This window comes from Lipophrys pholis, assembly GCF_963383615.2.
Source record: "Lipophrys pholis genome assembly, chromosome: 9".
In the NCBI taxonomy this organism is placed as follows: Eukaryota; Metazoa; Chordata; class Actinopteri; order Blenniiformes; family Blenniidae; genus Lipophrys; species Lipophrys pholis.
In genome coordinates this window covers 27,396,010-27,416,753 of record NC_137639.1, presented here as the reverse complement: position 1 = coordinate 27,416,753, position 20,744 = coordinate 27,396,010, and the positions used below count along the sequence as shown (strand labels likewise).

At 41.9% G+C, this 20,744-nt stretch overlaps 1 protein-coding gene across 1 annotated transcript in view; it reads right to left on the bottom strand.

Moving 5' to 3' along the window:
• The window catches only part of thsd7ab (thrombospondin, type I, domain containing 7Ab), a gene marked incomplete at both ends in the record, with an annotated part of 203,187 nt that overhangs the window by 62,773 nt on the left and 119,670 nt on the right, over nucleotides 1-20,744 (bottom strand). The window contains 3 exons of the mRNA XM_080471110.1: nucleotides 2,804-2,939; nucleotides 4,317-4,432; nucleotides 18,374-18,617. Of these exons, the coding sequence (XP_080327236.1) occupies nucleotides 2,804-2,939; nucleotides 4,317-4,432; nucleotides 18,374-18,617 (496 nt within the window). The remainder of the gene's footprint in view (nucleotides 1-2,803; nucleotides 2,940-4,316; nucleotides 4,433-18,373; nucleotides 18,618-20,744) is intronic.

Here is a 20,744-nt window from a genome sequence, read left to right as displayed (position 1 = left end):
CAATGTTCTGAGGTAATAAGCATCTTGATTCCCAGGCTGACCTGAACCCCTCATGCAAGGCACATGGTTGTTTGATCATCTGATAGAAACCTTGTATACAAATGAAGAGGTGGACTTTCAAAAGCCTGTTTACACGACAACATTTTCCAACTGTTACGTTTTTTTTCCCCGCTGTGAGGTGAGAGGGCGAACCACGACTCCACCGTGCACATTAGGGGAATTATACAAAAGAAGAAATCCAATCTTGTAAATTTAACCAGTTGTATGACATTACAGATGTGAAAAGATGTTTTGGGCATTACAATTTAAAGCATAAAGTTATGTCTTCTTGAATGTTTTTCATCTCAGCGGCTTAATTTTTTATTTGCTAGACTCTTTCTCATACTGTTTAAGATAAATGGATATTTTTTTTACACCATGAAAACTTTCGTTGCATTTCGTGCTTTCTGAAAATGCAACTTTTTGAAAACGGCCCCCAAGGTGGCACTTTTCAAAAACACTCATGTAGATGGAGGAAACAACAACAACGTTTCCTCCGAAGTGTCATGACTCCCGGTCCATATTCTCCTGGAACTTGGTAGTTTTATAGTTGAGCGTCGCCGTAATAGAAATCCAACTTCATCGTGGTCACGTGTCTGGTTTCATTCTAAAAAACAAACGACAGCGCCAACACGTATTCTGGCTTGATACTACGTCGTTTTCAGAACTTTGCCGCGTCAACGTGAAACTTTTCTGAAATGAAAGCGCAAAAACCGGGTCTCAATTCAAATATTAACAAATAACTTTCGAATAAATGTTTTGTAACGACTTTATTTTTTAGATATCTGGACATTTGTTAACCAGCACAGACTTACAGCTTGTGTCGATAGCTACTCTGCCGAGCTCGTCGAACCCAAGTCTGGATTTAGCACAAGAGAATATAATTTTGAATAAATGTAGTGGAGGAGAAACAGAAAAATTATGCAGATTTGGACTCATTCTCACCCTTGATTACAGCAATAATATGGATACTCAATGATGATAACCCAGTGAGAAAATGAGAATAATAAGTTTGTGTTTGTGACTCAATCAACATGATTGCCTACAATATTTGCATAAATCGGAAAAAAGCAGAATGAGCACAAATGGGTTACTGATGCAACTCAGCTGATTTTTACAGTTTTGTTTGATGTACAAACCGCAGCTGCATTTTTGAGAGTTCATAACATAGAAAAAGTGGCTTCATACAATAAAAGCTGAATCCAAAGAGAAGGATGGAGACGTGGCTGCAGCTGAACCCTCCCACACAGCATGACTGAGCTGCATTACTCAAAGTAATAAACTGGTCAAAATCTACTCTACAGCACCGTGCACAGGGCACTTCAGGAGTTCAGGTACTCATCCTCCAACCGACGCTGTCGGGAAGGTTTCCGATCGATTCTGACTTCTTTCTGCAGCATGACAACAAATCCAAACACACAGAACTGAGTAAAGAGTCCTTCAACAGATGGCGTTGGCCTCCTGCAGAGCACTGACCTCAACATCGTAGTCAGAGTGGGATTACAGGGAGAGTCAGAAGACACTGGGACAGATTAAACCCACGGAGAGACTGTGTGAATGTTCCAGGGAGACGTAACGCTACTGTCAAGGTCAAAATTAAACACTCATCCGTGTCTTCTGCACTTTGTAGATACTCTGTGGAGCAAAGCATCTCATCTTGTACGTCACATCCAGACACATACAGAGATGAACAGTGATGATAGTGATCGTACACTTGATCTTGATCTCCAGTTTCTTCTTTAGAAAATGTAAAAACTGAGCTGTCAGTCTTCCCGTGGGCTCACCGCCCGCGGGAAGGTTCTTAATCGGTGCAATGGGATCTGGGTGACAGCGCTCAGACGGCCACCCCCGCGACCCGTAAACGGATAAGCAGGAGAAGATGGATGAATGAATGAATGTTCTCCTTGAATTTATTCATTTCATTTTTTACTTTTTCTACATTTGATTTAACAAACTTTTTAGAAGGCTGTCAGTAACTGTCTATCAGTATGAAGTTACAATAAAGTTGGAAAAAATTAATGCAAACCTTGAACACATTCAGAATAAAGTAATTCACTCTTACACAAAGAGAAAAACACTGTGGAAATCAAAACTAATGAATAGAGTGGAAGGAGTTTGTGTGCATTTGCATGTGTACATTTTCTGTAAACGTGCAGATGTTTTCAACATAAAATTCTTTTTTTTATGCTGTTGGTGTCTTAGTCGACAACGTATATAGAATGTTGGATTAGGTTTTTTTTTTTGGTTTTTTTTGCCATATAAATGAAAATTGTTTAGCCGGACGGATGGACGAACAGACAAACAAATAAACTAATGAATGAAGGAACAAATAAATAAACAAACATTTTGTAAAACACTTTGAGTTATTTTTTGTGCCCTAATATTGCTGTCTGAATTAGGGTTGAATGGTCGGCCGGTCGGTCTGTGTAAAGCACAGTGAGTTGCAGTTCCCATCTAAAATGTGTTGAATAAATAAAGCTGGTTTGGTCGGTAAGGTAACTGAACGAACAAATTAAAGACCGAAGTCTAGTTGAATGCTATATAAATTACAATCCTTTGATTTAGTCTTTGCTCGACCAAGAAACTTGTACAGTATTCTGAGTGACATTTTCTGTCTGAAAATCATCATTTAAATTGATTCAAGGAACCAAAGAAACTTATTACTTGACTGATACGTTGACCGAGGCCTTAAATCCAAAACCCAAGCGCATCAATCGATCAATTCATCGGATGCTGGAAATAACTAATTATTATTATTTCTTACCTGAAACCGGGACACGTTTTGGGGACCTCACAGTCCTTCTCCTCCTCCAGAAGCTCTGGACAGTCCTGCCCCCCGTTGGATGGCATCTGGATGACGAGACGTTTCCTGGATTGCTTTCTCTTCGCGGCGATTCCAGCTGCACAGACAATCACAAGGTTTAAAAAAAACAACCAAAATGTCTGCATGAGAAACTGATGAGGAAAAAAAAAAAATGTCAAAATGATAAGCTATTCTGGTTATAGTCCTTGAAGAACGGACTTGAGGACTATGACTGCCAACCCTAATTGGGCAGCTATCATGGCCAACATGCACATCTGATTACTGGGGAAATCAAGCCAACGATGACGATGGAGAAAAATCCCATTAGACTTTGGAATTGACTCGCATTAAATTTATGGTATTTACATGTGTGGAGATGCCCTCAAGTAGTTCATTAAACAGAAACAAGCCTCTGGATAGTCCTAAACCTGGCAGGAAACCTTTGTGCGTGGGTGTCTCGCAATTATCGGCACAAGGTGAAGATACCATCAGCATCAAATTAAAATGCACGACCACGAGTATTGCCTGCTCAGACCGGAGAGATTTATGCCGCCGCTTCGCGTGGAGAGGTCATGAAAATATAGACGATAATGATTTCCAGTCGTAAATCAATTTAACGTGTTCGGCGCGCTCAACAGCTTGGGCAACGGCTGCCTGACAGAGGTGACCCCATCGGAAAATGTTTTCCTTTCAGCGCATGAAAACAACAATAACCTCGGACACGCCGACACCGTGTAGCCACGGGCGAGTCGGCTCGCCAGACGGACTAAAGGAGGTCGGCACAAAGGTTGTCTTACGTGTCAATCTGTCAAATTAATTATCTGGAACAAGACGCGAGTGCATGTGTTTGCGCCGTACTCGATATGTCTGGTTTAGAGTTTCCCCGAGTCCATGGATCTTCCACACGGTCGATTACACAAGATAGATTTTGACACGTTTAATTAGAATATTAGTTCATCACTGTACCCTGTGAGGAATGATTGTACATTTAATGAATTAAACAATTTCAGGCTAAAGTCAGACTGTCTGGATGAAATAACGCTGGAATTCTAAAGGGGAAAAAATGAACACAAGAGTATTACAGTGGATTTGCCAATATTTTCTGAGTTTTTTTTATGCATATCTAACTGATAATTTCAGGTCAAATGTTAAAAATGGCAAATATAGAGATTGATTTAATGTTTATTAGCTTAGATCAGTCTTCACACGGCATTAAATGCTCACTTTGAGAAAACTGACATAGATTCTTATTTTCCATATTTCTATGTAGTTGATGTACTGCAAGGCCGGTGTCAAACTACAAGCACTCTGCTTTATGCTATATCTCCACAGAGTCTTTATATTTGAAAGAAAAACTACTGCAATGGAATTTGAAGATGTGAAAAAATCATTGGAAACAGACTTATTGTATCATTTTAATTAGCTATAGCTTAATGTATGAACAGTGGAACATAAGTGTTTTCTTTCTCAGTACCTGCGTCACAGGTGACCGGGCACGACGTCCAGTCGCTGAACGGAGTCACGATACAGTCTTTCTTGCAGGGCAGCTGGCAGGACCTCATGGTGGTTGGACGCGGGCCGTCTGGACACCTTGGAGACAAAGAGAGACACACAGCGGGCTCGTGGAGACTCTTTACACATTCACCAACACACAGCAGCAGGAGATCTGAAGCACCAAAGGCCAAAATCCTCCCCTGTGAATTTCCCTGGAATTACTCAAACCGTTGGGAATCATAATTATTCTCACTGGATACGACCCAACATTACCAAAAAAAAAAAATAATTATGTTTTTTAATCTGTGGGTGATGAACAAGAACAGTCATTACACCTCCCAGGCTTTTGAGTTTTAAAGTCATCCAAGAAATAGATAAAAGCTAAATATATCATGTGGATTTATTTTCTTTTAAGTGGCACTAAGATTATATTTTAGATCCCAAAAGTCTTCTTCCTCAGCTACATTATGTCCTCTAGATTAGAAAGGTGGTGTAATGGTAGAATAAGAAGACACTGGTTTGAGGCACGGCTGGGGGTTTTCTATGCCGAGCTTGCATGTTCTTCTGGGTTTTCTCTCCCTGAGATTCTATGACAGCCTGGTTAAAAGCTTGTTTATTTTATGTACAAAACCAAGACCAGCACCTCTAAAAGGGACATTTGGGTGCTATAGTTTCTACTCTCCTCGGAGATATTCAGGAAGTCACAATATGGTGTTGTTGTATTTCGCACGTTTAAGTTGTAAGTTGTTGCTTGCATGTGCCTCCTGTATGTGTAAGTAAAAGTATTGTTCCCATAGAGGGTACAAGCATCCATTAATGATGAAGTACTTTGAATAAAATCTCCTCAAGTAAGTATTTGCTAAATAACCTCTCGTATGGGATTAAATTATGACAATGAAACAATGTACTTTTTTGAGATCGGAAATACATTTGCTTTACCGAAAGCATTCTTGTCAGGTAATGTTGAGTCTGTAATAATGTTGAAATTTATGAATTCAGAAAAAAATCATGGCAAATGTGCTGAAGAAATGCTTCATTATCTTGCACCATTTCTAGATTTCCTATAGAATCCAACTTTTCTGAATTGCTGCTGTCATAAAGAGTTTTTCTGCACATGCTCAGTAGATGGACGATAACAACAATGTCCATATTCTCCTGGGACTCGGTAGTTTTATAGTCGAGTCATCCGGAATAACAATCCAACTTTGTCATCCGTCCATATGAAAGTGCACGTCCTCACCATTGTTATTGTTTATACCCTATTGTTTTCTGCTGCATGCGTGTGTGTGTGTGTGTGTGTGTGTGTGTGTGTGTGTGTGTGTGTGTGGTTCCATTGCAAAAACAACCAACAGGGCCAACATCGTTTTCAGCTTTTCTGCTGTGTACACGCAAAACTTTTCTGAAACGGTGTCATCTGAAGGGAGTCTAAGTCTTTCAACACTGTTTGCTCAAACAACAAATTTGTAGCCCGATCTTTTAGAAATGTTGTAAACAGCCCTGTGTGACCTTAAACATGAAGCAAGAGACTATAAATGAGTAACTTGTACATGAAATCAATACAGAATGAACCTTTGATCGACACCCAGAGAAAAACAACTCAGATTTGTTGTTGTTGATATTGAGGTGCTTTTGCATGATGCAGTGGAGTCCAAAATAACGACATTTTCTTAAAGGTCCCATATTATACCGTTTTCTCCCAACAATTTCACAGTTTACAGAAATCCTAAAGCGACGTATTCAAAAGCTCTGATTTGAGCACACATTCGCCGAAACTGATGGAATTGACAGAATTCATTCACTTCTGGGGCCTCATACTCGGGCCATGGGGACACAGATTACTGTAAAAAAAACTCCTCATGAAGTGAATCATGTGTAATGTGGGAAATTTAATACATTAGAGTCAAAAGTGAACATAAGTGGCATGAAGCCCAGGGCAACAGCGTTGCATTCAAAGTCACTCTCACAAGTTCATTTTATTCAAAAAGTTACTCAAGTAAATGGAATTTGTTACCACACACATCTAATCCGGTGTTTTTGCTTTTTCCCACAGTCCTAAAATATGCTTGTTAGGTGAAATCAAATATATATTAAAAAAAAAGACCAGCTTGGCTCTAAAGAGGGTCTGTATTATAATCCAGAGCTGCATAAGAACTTAAGAAGCCATTTCCAAATATTTACTTGTTGTGAGTCAGAAGTCTGGCTTTTATTAATCAGATTACTCCGAAGACATGCAAGAATACTTGTTTTTCTTTCCCGTCTCAACCTGGTTCTTTCTTTGCAGCGGCTTTTACTGACTGAAAGATTCACAATAACCCGAAACGACCCAGATTTTAGCAGCACAGTTAAACGAATGACTTCAGGCGTAAAAGAAAAGCGCCGTCAGTTTAAATATTAAAGCTTTGCCTTTATTATTTAATATACAAAAGAAAAATGCTGATCTTTTTTGTCCAGCATATTCAATATTTTTGTTTCATTTTCTAGTAAAAACAAACAAACAAAAAAACAACAACCCAGGGTTGATAAACAGATTCTTCTTTTTTTTTTTTTTTGCTGAACTTTAATCGTTTTAATGCTGTCAGGACGCTCGAGGTGGACGGTTATTCCAACCTTTAACCTCCATGGCTTCTATATACATCTCGCTACAGTGCAGACACAACTGACATTTAAAGTGATGCCCCGTGAAAGTATAAACCCTGCTCTCCAGTACAATAAATATCACAGCAGAGGTTTGGTGCACCAACCATCTGGGTATTGCTTGAATACACAATGCAATTATTCCCGGCACAATCTAGGGCAATAAAAGCCCCCCGTAATCACATCCAGTTTTATGACTGATGTATGCCATCTGGCTGACAGCACATGAAAGATCCACTGAAGGGATAGGAGGTATTTCCCCCATCGGAAATGTCGAACACATCTACATGTATGCTTTACATCCGTTTCTCTCCGAGGAGGAAACTGTAACAAGCAGAGCTGCTTGAGCCTAAAGCCGGCAGACTAAGCAGACCTGCCTCGGGATAAAAACTCCCCCGTTTAACTGGATTCAGCTATCAGTGAGTAATAATCCTTCTTGATGGCAGAATACAGGGTCAAGCCGAGGTTTTTCCGAGCAAGGGTTATGGTTAATCTTCAGTCGTTTAAGTACCTTCCCCCTTGCGTACCGCCGCAGATAGATAAATAGGTCGTCGTGGACCGGCTGGAAGACTTGTCGTGGTCCGATCTCTGCTACGCTGCACCCCGTGTCTCTCTAATGGGAAGTTTCTCATCCTGTGGCGGACTCTCCGATCACCTGGGTCGGGTTTAATAGTGCAAAGAAAGAGCGTTCCCCCTCTGGGCGTTTGTACTCGTGAGCGCGCGGCATTATCGGGGAAACGGATAGGGAGGCTCGCAGGCGAAACGCAATAACGCAACAGCGACACAAGGAGAGATTTATTTTTAATACCAATAGACAGAGCTAAATCCCTCTCGAGCGGAACAAATCCTCTGGTGTCTTCATAAAAGTGAATGGTCCCCAGGAAGCAAACAGCTGCCGCGTGCAGCGGCGGCGGGAGGATGCATTTACATTCCGGCGCATTCAATTGTTGCTCACGTCCCGTGAAGTCGTGGATGAACAGGTGTCTCGCCGGAGGACACTTCAACAGGGTGCGAGGCCGGCGGGAGCCGATGAAACCGAGCTCCACGCTGCAAAGACCCACAAGCTCCCGGCATCCCAGTGAGAAGCAGATCAGCTCCTTTAAACTCTTCACCTTTTAATCTGCGGAGATCAAGTGGGGCTCGCTCGAACCTGACGTACGAGGATGTGTGAAGACGGGGATACAAGTCTAAGTACAACGATGGACTTTAGTTAAGCAGGGCATTTTAAACACACGCACTCACGCTACAATGGTAACTGCTAGAGTGCCTGCAGGTGATCTGGAGGTCAGAGACGACCCTTGACCCCACTCAGCTCCACAGGCTCTTTTCTGAGAAATGAAGAGTTAAGGATAAATGCAGAAAAGGTCTTAATAAAGGAGGCTTTCGTTTTTCCACTGTTGGAGTTCAATGACACTATAGCAATGAAAACAATTAGAAGGGTGTTATATCCTTAACCTTGAGATTGGAAGACCAACTGAGTCAATGAGACGATCTTAATGTGTTTATTTTAATCGACTGCATGAGTGTTGAACGCATTCCAGTTCAGGGGCTACATACAACCCGATATCACCTTGAGTGGTCGGTACCAGTAAACTAGTGCCATAATAACCTTTAAATTCAAAGTTTTCTTTGTTGTGGCGCAGAGTATACGTGATGAAAATGTCAATATTTTCACAACATCAGACAATCGGAAAATGACTAGTCTCAACATAAATCCAATTTTTATTGAAACCTTCTTGGGAAAAATAAAGTGAAAAGTCCCCAAAACTTGTCCTGTAACTGTTGCGCTATGCATGTTTTCACAAACTCACCCTGACAGCATGACGTAAAGCCTAATGTTAGTTTTCAGGCAACAAGGTAGATATCGTTCATAGCAGCATTACCTGAAATCTCAGCTCGGGTCTGTTTTGTTGTGTCTGAAATGTGTTAAAAAAAACAAATGTTCTCTTTGAAATTTTAGGAGTTTATTTGGTGGTTTGGCCGGATCGGAGCCGCTTGCGGGCCAGTTTGGGCCCACAGCCTCATGTTTGACAACCCTGATCTACTGTATTGATTATTTATGATTATTTATTATTATTTATGAGAAAACTTGATTAATTCAGTGTCTTTTATTTCCACCCTAAATTAATTAGATTTTATTGAATTGTCAGAAAATGTGCAAGCTTATGTTAGAAATCTGAAATATGCAGGTGAATCATATCTGTGATTGGACGGTCGACTTCCAGAAGAACCCCGATGGTTCACTTATTGTGAAATGCTGCATTGTTCTGCTTTCTGTTGGGTTCAGAATTTTCTAGATTTAATAGATGATCCAGGAGTTACGCTTATGAGGAGTATGGATACAAAATCCTCTCAGCGATGACTGGTTAAGTGTTTACTCAAACTGTTTTTAACCCATTTTTTATAACTTTTATGCTTCAACTATGTATTTCTTCCTATACATTTTTACTTGATGTTACATTATGATTATTAGCATTATGAGCAAACATAAAATACACTAAAAGGCAAATTTATCAAGTAAGATTACAGTTACTTTTCTTCCAAAGTTACAAAAGTATTAATGACAGTCCTTGAATGAATGAATAATTTGACTGATAAACTTTGAGATAAGTATTACTCACACAGGAGTTCAAGAATTTGTAGAGCTGAAATCTCCCCCTTTACTCATACTTCTACACTAAACAAAAGAATCAGTTTAATCTTTGCTTTCATCTCTTATTAACGTGTTAGTGAAGCATTTAGCTTAGGGTACATTTACACGATGTCCCCGGCAGCCCCGTTTGCCTGAAACGTAGTGCGCCGTGTGCAATTCTGAGGAAGGTGTTGCACGTTTTTCGCGTTCTGTCAAGGCTTCTACGGATGAAATGTGGACGCCGGACCATTTTGAAACACGTTTATGCCCCAAAGAACCACCAAAAGTGAAGGCAATCCTTGTATCCTGAGACTTCTGCTGGGTGCATACATACCTCTGGATTTCTTTTTCGGTGTCAGAGCTTGTAGAAGGTGTTCTGTCGCTAATTGCTCAGACTCCAATGAAACTCCCTTCCGGAGTGATAAAACGCTCCGTGATAAAACGCGAAGCAACCAGGAAACAACAGCGATGGAACGCGCTCCACGTCACTTCCTCCCGTCCCACTACGGACCGCCTCCAAGTTCTATTACGGCCAGTTACGCGCTGCCAACGTTTTGCTACGGTCTACTAAGTTTCTCATCCTCGCCGTGGCCGCTGTGGCAAATTCTCTGACAGTTTAAAAGTCTGGCACGGCGCCCACGGCCATCACGGCCTGTTACGTTTGCCCATCCCGTCCCCCTGCGTTGTGTCTCGCCTGAAACGGGGCTGCCGTGGCTTCCGGGAACATAGTGTAAACGCACCTTTAGAAATACTCACAATTAACACCATAGTTGATGAAACAATGTTTTTACTGACAACAGAATTGTGAAACCTTCTATGGAAATCCAGTGACAATTCTATCAGATCTATACATATACATTGTGAATATGCATGGATTTGCTCAACATCATTTCTCTTTCAACTCCGATTGATATGAGTTTTTAGTATAAAAAACATTTTTTTGTGAACAACCTACAAATATTCTCCAAAGTCACTTTCTATTTCAATCGGACATTACAAATCAAATCTCTTCAATCTCAAGCCCAGGTTACATTTTTCAACGCAAAAATAAGCAAGCACAGAGCTAGTTTTCTTTTTTCAAATTCTTCAAATTGGGGAACAAGATACACACTAACAAACTAAGTTTATATTTAGCAAACAGGACATCCTGAACAAATATCCCGACATAAACACTGCAGATGCGGTTTCTATAACATTCCCACTAGAAAATTCTAATTTTCAGATGATAAAAGCAGGACAAAACCATTATTTATGCTTCTAAAAGGATACAGATGTTTCATTTCCTTCTTATCCTGGAAGATTTCCTCAAAAAGACAAACAAACATCCCTCCATGTCGAGAGGGGAAAAAAAATAATCTGTAAACTCTTTAACTGAGATTAAACCTTTCCTCCTCCTGCTCCTTTAAAATGGGTAAATGTGTGAAAATGAGCAACAGTTTAACACTTCTGTGAAGTCTGAAAAGGACACGGGCCGTCGCACATTACTCCTATTTAGTTAAAACGCCACAGTTGAAAAATACAATTTGACTCGTGACTTTGATCAGACGGGTCGACGCTCTGAATTACAAATTAAAGGAGAAAAAATAAATAAATAAAAGACTCGTATCTGAAGTGCAGATTAGATGCCTTTTAAACGTAACCTTTACCGACGCTCCCTGTCTTGATGTCTGCGACGTGCACACGGAGACGCGCGCATGCTCTGCTGCAGGAAAACAACAGGCCTGATTTGTAGCCTCCATCGCCTCAAACAACATGTGTTTCTCCGGCTGATTGAATTATGATTGTTGCGTCTCAGAAGCAGATGGAAGCGAGCGGGCCGGCGTGCGTGACTGGGAACGCAGAGTGCGTGTGCTCACATCTCGTCTCCAATCAACAGACAACATTGATTTTTGTCAGGAGTAAATATGATATCTCTCACGCTGCATCCAGGATTTCATGGTGCTTTCCATCAACTGCTCTCTAATCATTTGGGCCAGCTTTAAACACACTGTAAGCTAGAGATGCACCGATATCACTATCAATATATATATATATATATATATATATATATATATATATATATATATATATATATATATATATATATATATATATATATATATATATATATATATATATCGCTATTTACATATATCTATATACACACTAATACTAACCTTTAGCTACTTGACGATACTTGTTTTTCTTTGTCACTCGACCAAGTACCTGCCTGTCTGGTTCATTGTGTGTTTTATCGTTTTTCATGGAATGCCAAATGCAATCACAATCTGCAAAACGAATCTACCCACGGTATGAATGAAGTAACCAAACATGTAGCATTACGTAATAACGGTGCAATATGTAATCATGTAATACAAGTTCACCTCATTCTGTAATAACGGTGTGACATGCAATAATGTAATACAAGTTCACCCCATTATGTAATAACGGTGCAATATGTAATGCGTCTCTGCTCTTTGCGGATGTTGTCCTTCTTCACAGTTGAGTGTGAAGCGGTTGGGATGTGGATCAGCACCTCCAAATCTGACTCCATGGTCCTCTCACAGAAAAGGATGGCATGCCCTCTTCAGGTAGAGAGGGTGGACCTTCCCCAGGTGGAGGTGTTTAAGTATCTCGGGCTCTTATTCACAAGGAGGGAGAGAGAATGGCAAATGGTTCGTATAGGCGGCTGCAGTAATGCAGTCACTGTACCGGACCATTGTGGTGAAGAGGAGCTGAGCTATGAAGCAAAAGCTCTCTGGTTACCGGTCGGTCTACATCCCCACCCCATATCCCCACCACATATATCTCTGGTTTGGCCAGAGAGCGTCTCCGGGTCCCCCAGAACAGCTGGAGGAAGTTGCGGGAGACCTGGGCCTGGGATGCCTGGGCTTCCCTGCTCTCTATACTGCCACCGGGAAAAAATATGAACGGTGTCCGTTTACGCGACAGCGGCGCTCGGATCTCCTGAAAACTTTATGAAAACAGCTCCCAAGGTGGAACTTTTGGAAAACTTTTGCTACTTTTCTGAAATGCTGCGACTGCGCCACAGCTGTAAGAATAAAGACAAATAATTTAATGGTCGTCATGTCTGACGCTCACGCTGTGCATGTAGCTCGTGTGTTTAAATGTTCCACATGTGGGGTAATGAGGTGACTCTCAGGAGGTTTTCCAAGTATCCTTTTGTTCTGACTTTCTTCTAATTATATTGTAGCCCAACTAATGATGCATGCTATCCAAATATAGATGATTAAAATTCAATTATGATCCAGTTTTCAGGGTAAAGAGAAAAAAAGCAGCCACTGCTTGTTGGCAACCGGAATCCTTGCAGCACAATGCTTGGCGGGGAGACTCTGTCCACGGGGGTGTCAGTTATGCAATTTTAATCATGTATATATTTTGTCATCCCACTGTATTTCTTCTCTTTGCCTCACACATTCAGTCCATTTATCTTTGCTTGTCACATTGATTATGCCGTTTGTCGAGGGAAACATGTTTATTTACAAGGTTCTCGGGGTATTTTATCCTCAATTCCCCGTTATGGGTTTTCCGCTGTCGACGTCTCCACTTGTGGGAAAACGCAACACGCTGAAATGAACGCGGTGATGGCGTCTGGTGTGAAGCGACTCTCCGGTTCCACTCAGTGACAATCTCATAATGATCTTTAAATGTCGTGATTTGTCGCGAAAGACGAGCGCGACGTGGCGCCGGGAGCTCTTCACAACATTAGGACGAGCGGCCGGGGTAATGTTCGTGTGTTTTTTTTTTTTTTTTTGCTCTCCAGCTATTAGTGTGTGGAGTAATCTGTTGGGCTGCTTTTGGAAAAATGAGCAGATGGTTGAGCAGGATGAAGAAACCAGATTCAACGCGAAGGACTGTCAGTATAGTCGCACGCATAAAAAACAAGGTCTGGTGGGAAAAGATAAGGCCTAATTAATTTCATTATCAAAATGATGGCCTACAAAACACGAACACCATTTGTTTAATTTAGCATAAAACAGTTGCGCTTCTTCAAGGAGCCTTTTCGCGAGCGTCTTTTGGCCCTCGGTCTCGAGGGCTTTGGGCGATCCATCACATGTCCTCCATGAGAAATTATGGCAATGAGATGATTGACTAGATTTAATGCAGCCGCCGTCATCACTATGAATCACAAACTCCACAGCAACAGTGTGATTACACAAACACACATTTGGTACCGTTCAACACACAGATTGTCACAATCAATAAACAGAAGTTTTTTTTTCCTCTCTCTCTCTCTCTCTCTCTCTCTCTCTCTCTCTCTCTCTCTCTCTCTCTCTCTGTCTCTCTCTGTCTGTCTCTCACACCACAACAGCTTTCTCGATGGGATGATAGGAGCCCGAGCCTGAGGCTCTGACATATCTCTGTTGTGTCGCTCTCTTTTCTATTGGGTTTTGACAGTGAGTGTGTATTGTGTATGTGTGTGTGTGTGTGTGTGTGTGTGTGTGTGTGTGTGTGTGTGTGTGTGTGTGTGTGTGTGTGTGTGTGTGTGTGTGTGTGTGTGTGTGTGTGCGTGTGCGTGTGTGCGTGTGTGCGTGTGTGACATGCACTCTGTGAGGTTCACTGCCTCGGGCTGCGGGGAGGAAGACAGCTCAGATCCATCTGTGAATGAGAAGTCACGCATCTGCATATGCAGGGCGCAGGCAGCCTTGTTTGTTTGTTAGACTGGGATCCCATGGGTGTGCTGATCAAGAATACCTGCCAAATAAAGACATGCAGGGCAAGAAAAAAAAACAACAAACAGAAACAACAACCGTGTCAGGTAAGTCCTGTGTGCACGTGGGAGAGAATTCTGCCTCTGACCAACAGATGGTAACCAGAGCTGTTGCTTTGCTTTGGTCAAGAAACAAACAAAAGGCTTTATAAACGGAGCTTTTCTTTTTCAATCTGCAGGGGGAACCGACACTTTTAACCTTCACACAACTGTCGCCAGGTGACAGATTAAAAGGAGAAATCACATGCAGATGCCTCGGGGCACAAAGAACGGCTGAGTGGGTCAACAAGAACAAACATAGCGAATCGTGTCGTCACGTCCACATAAAGACGTCAACCCACTTAAAATGGAAATACAGGAAAGCTTTCTCTCCATCCAATTCCTAATGTTTTCAAATCACAACTTATTACTCTGTTGATGACTGTTGGGATTTATAAACACTAAAAAACTAATTATTTTGAAGTATTGTTGCTGTCATCATTTTTATGGTTGTTTTCGTTAACATTGTTGTCTGTCATTGTTGCTGTTGTCGCTGTAGTTTACATTATCAGTGTTGTAACGTTATCATCATCATCATCATCATCATCATCATCATCACCACCATTATTATTATTATGATTATTATGATTCTTCTTCTTATTATTATCATTATGCTCAGTGTCAGTAGATTCTTATTCTCCTGCTGCTGTTTGTCCTGTTGCTCGCTCTGTAGGCTGCATGTCATCATTCTTTTTTCAAAAAGCTGAGCTCCTCCTGACAACTTAAATGACTTTGATGTGATTTGGCGATATTGTTGTTAGATCAATGCTAATGCATGCTCAGTGTGAATGATCTGCCCTCTTCCCATGCTCTTAATTGTCTCATGTTGCTTTGAAAACTTGCATATCAAAGTGTTGATTGCCAGAGCTCTGCTTTCTTTTTTCTTTTTTTTTCCCTCTGTATGTGCATGTATGTGTGTGTGTGTGTGTGTGTGTGGCTTTGAAATGCCGGGCTGGTTTATGGTAATTGGCAATCAGCCTAATAAGACCAATCTTGGTGGCGGCGTTTGTCATTGTCAGGTGATGATTCAAAGTCATTCTCCCCATCAGGTGTACAAACTGTTTTACAACTTGTGCATGTGACAGTTCAGACCGGCAGCAGAAACTTTTCAAAGGCTAAAATTAAAAGGGGTTTCTTCACACAGAGAGAGGTTTTTGTGGCGGTGTAATGAAGCGAGAGCCCCCGCTGGTGAGAAAAGTCCACCAGACCTGAGACTACATCTTTGAAGTGTTGTAGTTTCACGACTGCAGCAGGGAGACACGGTAATTAACACTGAGGGAAAGAAGCAGTTGTTGGAAGCGAGGTGGGAAAAAAAAAACAGCCTTCAGCACCAAGGACAGCGCCACTGGTCCATGAAGGATGTGAAACCTCAAGTCCTGTTCACATCCATCCATTCACTTTCTACAGTCGCATCCAGCCAAGGATTGCACACACTCACATTCACAAGTTTCACCAATTAGGGATGTTTTTGGACTATGGGAAGAAAATGGAGAAAACCCATGTAAGTGCATGCAAGGACCCCCAATCGCAACCCGGACTCCAACCGTGGAACGTTTTGTGTGACGTGTGAGTGCTCACCACTGTACAGTCAGTGCCTCTCAGTATAATGGTTTTGCCTTCAGGCAGGGATTGTGATGAAGCCCTCACCTTGTTTTCTGTGGTATAAACAATTAATAGAATTCAGACTGTGGACTTCAGCTCAGAGTGACTTGTTTTGTTGTATTTCTTATGTTTAAAAAATAAAAGAATAAATAAATCTACAACATGTTTGGAATGTGGAGTACAGCACAGATAAGTGGTTGGTAGAAACAGATTCAGATTGTCTGTTGATCCACCGCTTCATCAAACTCAAGGGAGGGGTGAGCCAGTCCATCACACATGCACTCCTACCTAAGGATAATTCTAGAGTTGCCAACTATCGTCAAATGCATGTTTCGGCACTTTGGGATACAATTTGTGTTCCTGGATAACTCAAAGAAAAGACTCCAGCTGGGTACATTCCTATTATGAAGCGAGAATGTTTACGACTACAACACAGTGCTAATCACCCCTGTGGAGCCCCCGGTACTAGATTGTAACTGTACAATCCATCGAATACATCCTGCAGTAATTCTAAGTCACTTATAAACATCTCTCTCGACTGAATAGTACACAAAGCTGAAAATGTCAAACAAGTGGTTGAGTGCGACCTTCATTATTCGACACCTCGGCTTCGGTCAATAACAATAACCAGCCACCGACAGAGTGTGTCGCTGCTTAATGGGGGGGCTACTTTTCACGTCTTCCCTTCACTCCTCATTAGTGGCGCTGCCCCACGTTGCTCCTTTGCCCTTCTCTGTGATTATGCAAACCTATTGACCAGCAGAAAATAAAGGATAATGGACGCAGATCGACTGAAGCCGCTCTTTGGCATTATCCTCGACACCTTTACTCCTCTCACTTTCTGACCCACTGAGCTTATGTTTCCACCTTTTGCTAGTGCAGCTTTCAAACTTAAATACATGCAATCAAAGACTCCCCCAGATTCTGACCTCTTTTATATCTCTGCAAAGAGATATGTGGAGCAGCAGCAGCATTGACCGGGTCAGCTGCTCAAACAGCCTCCGCTGAACCGGACATTTATCTTCTTTTTTATCAAGCGGTGTTCTCCATGAATCACATTTGCCTTGGACACAACGCACATCGACCCTTTACATAATTTATATCCCCCATCCTCTCCTCGGCGGCAACTGCGCTCGCGAGGCGGCTAGCCTTGAATCACGGCGAGAAACAGAAGATCCGACATGAGAGGAGACGCATTAGGAGGCCCGATTTCAGTTCCCGCAGTGACAAAACGATTCTGCCTCAGATTTATCTTCCCCGAAAATGTGACACGAGCGGATCTCTCCTCCCCCCCTTTATCTTGGAGTTGTCGAGAGAATCAGCCAAGCAGAACTGACAGCCGACTGGAGTCGAACTTTCTGGCAGATGTTGGAGTAAACTCGTCCACGTTTGAAATTCGCCTCATGCAGTGTGGTCTTCAGGAGCTAACCGCAAACATCTTGCCTCTAATCTGCCTCGTGATTAAATTGCCTTAAAGTATCAATCCCATTTAATTACTGTCATTATCATCAATGAGAAATTACCAGCACCCAAAACGGCAGGGTTAATTAGGCTTTCAGGGACGGAGAGATTATTTATTTATCTTTGGTCGCCTGCAAAGGGAAGATATGGATTGGGAGTTAACCTCACGTGGAGTCTGCTCAGCTCTGTCAGTTTTTCCTTGTTTCCTCTGTGGCTCACTTTGCACCCCGCCAGTGTCTCCCCCCTCTCATCCGTCTCTTCCTTCCTGACTTAATCTCGCCTGCTTTCGATGTTTTATGGCCACACATCTGCATGTATCAGCAAGTCCTGCCCTGCACGGCTCACCACTGACGTCCTCTTATAATAAAAGACATTCTCAGTGTCTTGTCTGCTTCATTACTCTGAGGCTCAGAGATCGCCGTTTGACCTATCTTTGAGAGGACGGGCTTGAAGAATCACTCAGTTTTCTGTATTCATCAAGCCAGAAAACAAGAAGGGGCTCTTGATCAAATTATTTCCCACATCAAAAGACAACCGGCGCTCTCCGTGCCCTCGATCCTCTGAAGTGCGGCTCCAGATTTCACTGATTAGTTTCGTCTTTTTGAACAAAGGTGCTCAAATCTGTAAAATCAGCTGCTCTGGAGGTTTGTTTGAAATGAAAACCGCCATTTTTGGGGGGGGAGTGGGGGATCGTGGCGGGACTGGATAGAGAGGTAACTCTACAAAGCGATTGGATTTCAGTTCTGAGGAGTTGGCGATTTTCATTACGAAACTTCACACCAGGAGCCAATTTCACAGTTTCATACAGCCACAAATCCGGCAGCCGGGAAATAAGCAGTGAATTTAAGCAAGTCGGCTGGAGCAGTGTTTGACTGAGAAGTCATTTTATGCCACAGTGACATGATTTAACGCCCAAAAAAAAAAAAAAAGCATCCAAAAAGTGGAAAAAAGCACTTACTTCTTGGGCGGCACCTGTCCCACGTTGACCCGCACACAGATGACCTTGCGGGTCTGCACTCCCGTGGAGCACGGACCCTGACCGCCGCCGGATTGGACCGTCAGCGAGCTGTTGATCGATGAGGATGAGGGGTCTTCGGTGCACATCCCCCAGGGTCCCGTCTGCCAGTGGTAAACTGTACACGCGTGTTCGTTACAGTTCCGTACCTCCTGAAGGGCGCTGCTGTTCGGGCACAGAGCGCCGCCTGAGAAAAAGACAACGTGGAAGATCAAAGCTCTGAAAGCGCGAGAAAACAAAGGTTTTCATGTATGGGTAAGAACACAACTATTCTAGTCACTATGTTTATTTTCACACTAGATCAAAAGAAAAGTGTGTAGCGTGTGCGAGAGGAGCTGCTTGAACTAACAAATGACTCATCTGCTGCTGTTCCCCAAAGCGTATCTCACATTTCTCGGCTCATTGTTTTTTGGGTCAAAACTTTACCGTTGTCACTTGTGAAGCCTCAGCTCCCATACACCGGTTTCACACGGAAGGAACATCTTAAAACCCATCTGCATTCATTTAAGGCTTTGAAGACGTTTCACATCTCGTCTGAAGTCTTCATCACTTCCAAAGCTCATGCCCTGACGAAGACTTTTGCTCTTAAAAGACGTCACTAAGCATATGGAGGAGCATGAACCAACCTCAGATGATATATTTTTTTAACCTTTTATAGATCATTCATCGAAATACCATACCTAGAGTGCTATGTAAGCACATGTCAATACTTAAAAATTTATGAAAAGCCCTTTTATGCACTAAACATATGAATAAAACACGGCGAAAACCAGCCATACTGATGAAAATTACATATAATTCACTATTTCTGGCTTGAAATGTCTTCATTGAGACATATTGGCGTCCCTTCAAAATTCCCTTGGATCGCTCCGAGATTCAGTCCATTGAAAGCAACAAGTATCTTGGTATCTGGCTTGTCAGTAAACTCACATTTAAAACCTACATAAATGGACTGCTCACGAAAGTCAAATACCGCATTGGTCTTCTTTACCGTGACAAATCTTCCTTCACACATTACGCCAAACAACTTCTGGTTAAAACGACAGCTCTTTCAATCTTAGATTCCGGTGATGGACTCTACAGATCTGCCTCAGAAACTCTCCTTCAACAAGCTGGATGTTATTCACCGTGCTGCTATCCGCTTCCTGACTGGAGCTCCATTCAGCAGCGGTGCTGCCTGCATTCCCTGATAATCTGACCCTCTATTCATGCGCTTAGATTCACGAAACTCTTATTGGGGAAAACTCCTCTATATCTACAGTCCCTTCTCAACATTCAGTAGAGTCACCTGTCTGGTCATACCCAACACCCCTGCCTCATTTAGTTGCTGCTCATTTCAGTTTTCTTCTACAAATGACTGGAACCATCTGCAAAATTTATTCCGCTCTCCTCTTTCAAAAAAATATTATACAACCAATAAAATACAATGCAAACACTTTCTTAAACCAGCAGGGGAAGGAAGGATAAAGAATAATGATCACTGCACTTGCTTTCAGCTTTTATTGATTTTTTTCTTCATATATATCTGTGTAAACCCTGTCAGCACGACTTTCTTTCTTTTAAGATCGTGTGACGCTGTTTTGTTGTATATATCTGTTTCTATGTTTATCTTCGTGCCTCCTTGCTGCCTCTTGGTCAGGTCCCCCTTGTAAATGATTCTCAATTGGCCTATACCTGGTAAAATAAAGGTGAAATAAATGAAATGTAATATTCTCCAACAACGTACCATAAATATAAAAGCGTCAAGCATACGTTGAAAAATGTAAGCTTTGGTCCCGGAGAGGTACTGCCCTGGATAACTTTAACCACAAACGAGCAACAGTCTATGCAGTACATTCTCTACATCAAATCTTGGATTCTGTACGTCTCTTTATCCATCCGAGTTGAATAAATTATTAAAAAGGTATAAATGCTGCATGCTTTAGTACCTTTACTGTGTTAAACATTACAGCTTGAACACTGTCTGACAAAAAACACAAAGAAATTAAAGAATGACGGAAAAGAAGCTTATGTGAAATACATATAGCATATAAAGTTAAGTAGAAGTTATGACTCGACCCTCCAGTGAGAGTTTATCGTGAGGCTCCCTTCAGGAAAATGGACAACCCGCCTCTGCTTTACATTTATTGGCTGCGTTTAAATGTTTAACTCCCGTTGTAAGTCAACGGTTCGACTTGTAATGCCCGGACATAAACGAGAGTAACTGATATCTATTGTTTGTTTCTTTCCATTCCCATTGTTCTCCTTTCTCCTTTTCCCTCTCATTTACCCGGTGAAGCAGCAGTCAGTCAGTTGCTGGGTCGATGGGCTGTGA